The sequence below is a fragment of the Ciconia boyciana genome, chromosome 2, assembly GCF_034638445.1.
Source record: "Ciconia boyciana chromosome 2, ASM3463844v1, whole genome shotgun sequence".
In the NCBI taxonomy this organism is placed as follows: domain Eukaryota; kingdom Metazoa; phylum Chordata; class Aves; order Ciconiiformes; family Ciconiidae; genus Ciconia; species Ciconia boyciana.
The window spans coordinates 100,123,230-100,131,124 of NC_132935.1; the positions used below are offsets into that span (position 1 = coordinate 100,123,230).

At 40.5% G+C, this 7,895-nt stretch overlaps 1 protein-coding gene across 1 annotated transcript; it reads left to right on the forward strand.

Moving 5' to 3' along the window:
• Positions 1–423: 423 nt before the first annotated feature.
• On the forward strand, positions 424–7,512 carry RNF182 (ring finger protein 182). Its single transcript, XM_072851390.1, has 2 exons — positions 424–446; positions 6,470–7,512. Exon 2 carries the CDS (start codon positions 6,686–6,688, stop codon positions 7,421–7,423), a length of 738 nt encoding a protein of 245 aa, XP_072707491.1. The 5' UTR covers positions 424–446; positions 6,470–6,685; the 3' UTR covers positions 7,424–7,512.
• The last annotated feature ends 383 nt before the right edge of the window (positions 7,513–7,895 follow it).

A 7,895-nucleotide genomic window follows, 5' to 3' on the forward strand; every position in this document is an offset into this window, starting at 1 on the left:
AAAGCACAGTTTATCTCTTTAGCTGCTTTGCTTTTGGTTGGGTTTGGGGGTTTTTTGAGTGAATTGCTAACACTTGTGAACATGTGGTTGCTAGAAGAGAGAGCACTTCGGAGTGTTTAGTGCATAATATTGAAAGAGGCTTAAAATCAACAACAGATCTGTAAAGATAACTTTGGATTATTTTACAGAAATAATTTTAGTAAATGGGATTTACTCAATATATTTGTCTAAACAGAAATCTTAACATATGGGTATTTCCATCCAAACTAGTGAAGTTGGACTACTTCCTCTCTTTCAGAGAAAACAGACTGAAAAGTCTCCCAGCTGTATTCCTGCTCTACTAATTTTGTTTCCCTCCTTTCTACCAGTTTTTGCCTGTGTGGAGAATAGGCATTTCTTGTGTTCCCTGCAAGTGAACCTTTGCAAGAAGTTCTTTTTCTTGGAAAGTAAGTTTCTCTGTATTTATTTATCTCTCTATATTTTTTCCTTCTCTTATTCCCTAAATACGCTTGGCTTGCATTTAGAGGAAACTTTAAAAACCTTTGAAAATATCGCATGTTGGGTAGCTCCATGGATGATATCTTATGGAAGTTAATTACTGACCTCATGTATTTGTTTTAGATTATATGTGAAATATTGGCAGATTCCCTTCACAGAAAAAAAGTGTGAGAGATGGATGATAAAAGGTTGGTTTGGTAAAGGATGATCTTTCATTAGGGAGGAGAAGCACAAATTTCCCATCTACTTTGCCCTGTCAGCATGCCTGAACTCCAATATTGAGAGTTTCATCTACAACTAATTGCTTCTGGCCTCTTATAAGAACACTTTGTCTACGCAGTGTTTGATAGATGAGTGCAAAGAGGGGCCATAACATGTTGCACAACCCATTCACCTTTCTTTCTATGCCTGGGATGAAAGCCTGTAATCTGCAGTCTGCAACCCAGCAGTGATTAGTAGAAAACTGATTGATTGACAGTGGCCTATTTGGGCTGGTGTAGTCCATTGCACTCTGTCTGGCCATGCCTGGGGGCACACACAAGGTCTTGCTGTTATTTATTCAGTCTGGTTCTGTGGGTGGCCACCTCTTGCTCTCAAGGCGAGATATTCCCCCCGCTTCTGGAAGTGCCCTCCAGCAGTCAGCTGGAGCACTGTGAGGACTGCTGGTGATCTTTTGCCATCCAGAAGATACCTCTCTGTCTTCAGCTTTTCTCCCTTTCTAGTAAAAGGGTCAGGTAGAGGAGTCTGCAAGGTACAGGACAGGTGGCACCGGGAAGGGGAAGAGAGGGAGTCAGAGCTCAAGCAGCAGCAGGAACATGACATGAATAGGAATGATGGATTCAGTCCTGCAGTGCTTAGACAGAACTCTTACAAAAGACACGTGCTTGTCGTAGTATAACAGATGTGCTTGTTCTTGGATAAACTGCAGTGGATGCTGTTATCATTGTACATGTCTAGTAGTTTATATTTTGTTCGGAAAGCAGCTATGCGCTACATAATAGACACAGGAATTAAAAGTTCTGCAATTGGATTGTGTTGATCCCATCAGATAGGTTCTATGGAAGACAGAATAGCAGAAGGTGTCTAGGCTTTCTTGTAAAGAGGAATACATATATTAGATTAACGAATTATAATCTAGGAGAGATGTTTAGCTACATAAGGAACTGTCAGCCTGATTCCTTATTCAGTAAGGGACAAAGCTTCTCAAACAGACCACATAAAGTGAGTTCAGGATAGTGAAACACAGAATCATAGAATAATTTGGGTTGGAGGGTATCTCCAGCAAGGCTCCAGTCCCCTTTGCCCAAAGCAAGGCCAAATTCCAAGGTAGAGTGTCCTGACCAAGGTTGTATCCAGTCAAGTTTTCAATATCTGTAAGGTTGGAGATTTCACTTCCACCTCTCTCGGCACCTGTTCCAGTGTTTGAACACCTTCTGTAAATTTTTTTTCCCTAATACCTAATTGAAATTTCCCTAGTTACAACTTGTGTCTAATGGTATCAAACAAGCAGGTGAGACACCTCTATCTAAAAATAAATAATCTCAAGTGGAAAACTGGACATAAGGAGTAGTTTAAAGTCATTAAAAATATCAGAATTAATAAAAATAAACACAGTGCTTTAAAAATAGACATGGGACCTCACTTTGATCTCAAGTCAATAGCAATTTTGTACTTGAAGTGAAAGAGGTTAGACTCATCATAGGATTTGCATTTAGGAGTTTTTATTTGAATGCCCTCTGGATGTCAAGGTCAGAAAGAACATGCAGATTGCAGCCCAATATTTAAAAAAGCCCAAACATTAATGGAGTATTGGACCATATAATAGGGACATAATTTCTCATGGCATCATAAAAAAGTGGCTCAAAGAGAAGAGGACAAAATGCGAACACACAGACACAATCCCTTTTTTCTGTGTAGTATTGCAGCTTCTTTTGCTTTCAACACACAGCAAGCAAAGGTACATGAATTGCCACCTTTTTGGTGGGGACCAGGATTCAGAGGGGCAGCAGTTAATCTATTCCCTACTTTAATTACTTATTCTGCCTGCTTCCAGTAAATACCCACCTGGGATACATGCAGAAGACAAGCCAGAAAATCTTTGACATAGAGTAGAAGTTGCTTGAAGGAGTAGCTGGCCATATTTCTCAAGAAATAGGGCTAATCTGAAGTCAAATTTATTTAAAATCCTCAGTTTTCTTATGTTTTTAATAAGTATCTGATCGGAGAACTTTTTAGTATCAGTGGTGTACATAATAGCAGGGCAGCATTAATTAAGCTCAGAAAGGTGTCAGTTTTCAGCAGAGGAAAAAAATGAGCAGGAAAGTGGGTATTGAGAAGGAAAAATAGAAAATTCCCTAAGAAATCAGGACAGCAAAAAAGAGAGGAAGCATCTAAAACCACCATAGAGCTGAGAAGGTAAAAAACGTATGACTAGCATTAGTAGGAATTAGTGATTACATTTTAATTTTCAAAGGAAAACCCATAGAATCATTCAGGTTGGAAAACACCTTTAAGATCATCAAGTCCAACCGTTAACCTCACACTCCCAGGTCCACCACTAAACCATGTCCCAAGCACCACACAAGTCTTTTAAATACCTCCAGGGATGGTGACTCAACCACTTCCCTGGGCAGCCTGTTCCAATGCTTGACAGCCCTTTCGGTGAAGAAGTTTTTCCTAATATCCAATCTAAACCTCCCCTGGTGCAACTTGAGACTGTTTCCTTTTATCCTGTCACTTGTTACCTGGGAGAAGAGACCGACCCCCACCTCTCTACAACCTCCTTTCAGGTAGCTGTAGAGAGCGATAAGGTCTCCCCTCAGCCTCCTTTTCTCCAGGCTAAGCAACCCCAGTTTCCTCAGCCGCTCCTCACAAGACTTGTGCTCCAGACCCTTCACCAGCTTCCTTGCCCTTCTCTGGACACGCTCCAGCACCTCAATGTCTCTCTTGTAGTGAGGGGCCCAAAACTGAACACAGTATTCGAGGTGTGGCCTCACCAGTGCTGATTACAGGGGGACAATCACTTCCCTACTCCTGCTGGCCACAGATGTATAAATGAAGAATAGTAGTAAGCAGTAATCACACTAGAATGCATAAGGAGAAATTCAACATCTAAACTTAGCCAAAGAAAAAACAATCAATGATGTTTTATTACTGATGGATATGTTTTGAAGAGACTCTGTGAAGAGAGAAAGATTATGAAAGTAGCTCTTTCTTGTACAGTACATTAAAAAAAAGTTTGAAAATAATTTGTAGAATAGCTCATGACAGAAACCACATAAGGAGGATCATTGTGTTCTGGAAATGAAGCTGATGGTCCCAATTTAGCAATTGGGACATTGCTAGTCCCAGGGACTTGTTATTCCTTGTATTAATGCTAAATTTGGCCACTTAAAGGGGATAGAATCAGGAAAATACTTTCAGTTTGAAAACTGATTCAGGCAGAAGTGATCCATGTCTGAATAGAATTGGTTGGAAAGTGGGCTGGTTTTTGTGCAAACCTGGAAATATTAATTAGAAAGATAAACACTAAAATACAAAGATTTTCTACTTGTGAGTTTTCAGAGACAGGTCACAATTTTCCGTAAGAAGCAGACACATTTTCTGGAAGATTTTTGTTTAATCAGAAATCTAGTTTTCTGTCATAGGACAACGTTCACTAGCCTTAGCTGTGAAGCATGAACGTGTTAGTAATCCTAATTCACCTCAGGTACAGAAGATGAATGATACTCAAGATGTAAAAGTTCAAAACAATCACTTGTTTTGTTTGGCTTCTTAACTTTTCAGCGGTGCTTTGCCTTCCTGTAGGCTGGCATTTCACTTTTTTAGGTCCATTTTGTGGTTTCTTCATCCTTTGGAAAGTTAGCATCTCATGACATTTATATATGCCTAAAAGTAATCTAGAAGATGATATTTAGAGTGAAATAAAAAGACCAGTAGAAATTAATAAGGAAGCACACAATGTAACAAAGGATAAAGGATAGGTTATAATATCGGTAAAAGGTGTACTTTTTGTCTCTTATAAGATGTTTAGCTTGTACACTCTGAAAATTATGGATCAATCCTCTCGTGTTTGTCTTGCCTAACGGAACACACCACAAATATAGTCACAGTACAAATAATAAAAACAACAGGAAGGCAGAGATGAAAACTTTTAAAGCACTAAAGAAATAAGTTGGAAGAGGCAGGAAAAAAGTTCAGACAACTGAATGAAGAAGGGGCCATATCTGTTATAAATTCTTAGAGAAATATGGGTTTTTTCTTCACTATGTTGTCATGTTTTTTTCATTACTCCATTGTCTGAAGTATAACATCTTTGTTTTAAAATCCAGAAGGTGAGTTTTAGAAATTATGTTACTTACAGAAGCTATATTGTGCAGAAAGTTAAGAGAGAGAATGGAAAATCCTTAAAGCACAGTAGGAACAAGAGACTTTACTGCACCTGATGGTTGGCAGGTAAAATGTACTGACAGAAGGAGCACATTGCTTAAAAGAGAGAACTTCCTGCCTTATTCTCACAAAAAGGACAAAGATCTGAATGCTAGGAGTGAGTAAAAACTTCCCAAGGAAAAGGGAAAGGAATCAAACATTTACTAAAACTAATAGTCAAGAAACAAGTTTATTGAAATAGACCACTTTTTCATATTCCGTGTGCCTGATATTTACTGATAATGCAAGAGGCGGCAGGACACAAGTGCTGACCCCCATCACTTGACTGTGGCAAGTTCCTTGCTACTCTAGCAGTGAAGGAATGAGTTTGAAAGCCTGCAAAATGCAATGCCGCACCCATCTCGGTGAGCAAGCATATGCCTGAATCTGGAAGAAGTTTTTATCTTCTGGCAGATAGAGCTGGTTTTGTAAATGCTGGTAATTATTGGTCCCCAGACTACATAGTCCTGGTTAATGTTTTGTGTATAATACATGGACTGTTTCCTGAAGGCGTGAAAATGCACGGTTACAAAATATGACAATACGTTTGTTTAAGCGAGGCTGATGGGTCTGGTGGCAAAAACACTGCGCAGAATGGGAGTACAGCGGTGCAAGTATGCCACGAGCCTCTCCTTAGCTAAGGTGTGAAACAGCTATCGCAGCCATGAAACACTTGAAAGCCAGTGCATCTGTTGAATGCCCTTGAGAGACACGGTAGCCTTCACCCTAGCGTCCACACATTAAAGGAGACATTTGTTGCAAGCTAAAGAACCCTCATTTTTGTGTTCAGCAGCTAGGTGGAGACGGAGAAATGAGCTGTTCCACAAGCAGCAAAATTAATAAAGCCTGATCTTTTCCAAATTTGACCTGGGTCCCCACATAACTCTTTACAATAACCCCAGCCCTCTTCCATACCCACTCCACTCCCCAAAACTCTTTATTTCCCCAGAGTATCACCAGCCTCCCCCTGTGTTTCCCTCCTCTCTGGCTGAGCAACAGGCAGCATGCTGCCTGTTCAGAGCAGAGGCTGGGTGCGTGCTGGCTGACCACTGCCCTCTAGGATAAATGGCAGTTATTATAAATACCTCTCCCTCTCCTCTACCCGACTGCCAGTGTTCACTACTTTTTTAGAAACTTAGTTGTCTTCAGTACTGGTGCCCCTCTGCCAATTTGTTTGAAATTGGACAGCAGATTCACAAGTTACTGAGAAAGACAAAAATCTTCAGGGGTCAGGTTTCCTTTCCTTAGGAAACCAGGGTTTACACAAATAGTCACAGATCAGTGATTAGATTGCAGCTTCTGCTGAGAACTTCATGGGCTGAGCCAGTCAAAGTTACAAGTCTAAAACAAATGCATGCAGCGTGATACTAAGTTTTATCAGCATGACTGCTATGTAGGCCCCATATGCCACAGAAAAAAAACTACCTGAGAGGTATTTTTAGCAAAGGAAGCTAAGCTTGTAAAAAGTGGAACTTGCATATTTCACCTGCTACAGCTTTTTCTTTTCTTTTCTTCCACAAAAATTCCACATCATCTTTTTCAGATGGATTCCTGGCTCAGAGTAAAGGACATGCAGTGCACAATCCCTAGCAGAAGCTGAAAATGGATGACGCCTACTGATGCTTTTTGACAACGTCATCTCCTCTTTTCCTGTTTGAGATGGGTGTCATGATCATCAGGAAAAGGTTCTAAAATAAGCCTGAGTGACCTCTTAGTCCCTTAACTCCTCTTTCTGCAAGTCTAAAAACCATCAGAAGAAATGACCAGTCAACTACCAGAGGAGTCTATGGAGACCCAGAGCTCAGACGAGCTTGAGTGCAAGATCTGTTACAACCGCTATAACCTGCGACAGAGAAAACCGAAAGTGCTGGAGTGTTGTCACAGAGTATGTGCCAAATGCCTTTGCAAGATCATAGACTTCGGTGATTCCCCGCAAGGAGTCATAGTATGCCCGTTTTGCAGGTTTGAAACGTGCCTGCCAGACGATGAGGTTAGTAGTCTTCCTGATGACAACAACATCCTTCTGAATTTAGCTTGTGCGGGAAAGGGAAAGAAGTGCCTACCAGACAACCCAACAGAACTGTTGCTGACTCCCAAAAGGTTGGCATCTCTGGTTAGCCCTTCTCACACCTCTTCTAATTGCCTGGTTATAACAATCATGGAAGTACAAAGAGAAAGTCCCCAGACTCTGAACTCAACCCCTGTGGTGGAATTTTACAGGCCTACGAGTTTTGACTCTGTTGCAACTGTGTCCCACAACTGGACAGTGTGGAACTGCACATCTTTGCTCTTCCAGACCTCAATTCGGGTGCTAGTGTGGTTGCTAGGGTTGCTGTATTTTAGTTCCTTGCCTTTAGGGATTTATTTACTAGTATCTAAGAAAGTCACCCTTGGGGTTGTCTTTGTAAGCCTTGTTCCTTCAAGCCTTGTTATTCTCATGGTTTATGGCTTTTGCCAGTGTGTTTGCCATGAAGTTCTAGACTGCATGTCATCTTGATAACAAATCCAGTAAAATAAGATGTATTGCCACATGTGTAGCATAGTTAATTATCCTGTCTTTGTATTCTTATTTATTCTTATTGTTGTCTATCCCACTAAATGGAAACAGTGGCCCTAGTTATATGGTCCTTTTTTGCTACTTGATTTGACCCCCCCCCCCCCTTTTTTTAAGCTAAATAATGGAAATAAAATTTACATGCTGATTTTTAAAAGGCTGAGTTGTAGCAAGGGATAAAGCAAAATTGCCAAACTTGATGCCTGCTGCTGCTGCCACTATTCAAATGAGTAGCCCTTTGCTTTCTATTGGCTTCATCATGTCAGTCAAGGCTGCAGGATCCACCCTAGAAGAAATTAGTATAACAGGCACCTTCCAGGTCAAAGTACAGCATCTCTTCATCCAAAGAATCTCATGCTTTGGAATATCTGTTATTTATCATTCATTATCATTTATAGCAAATGAAATCACTTTG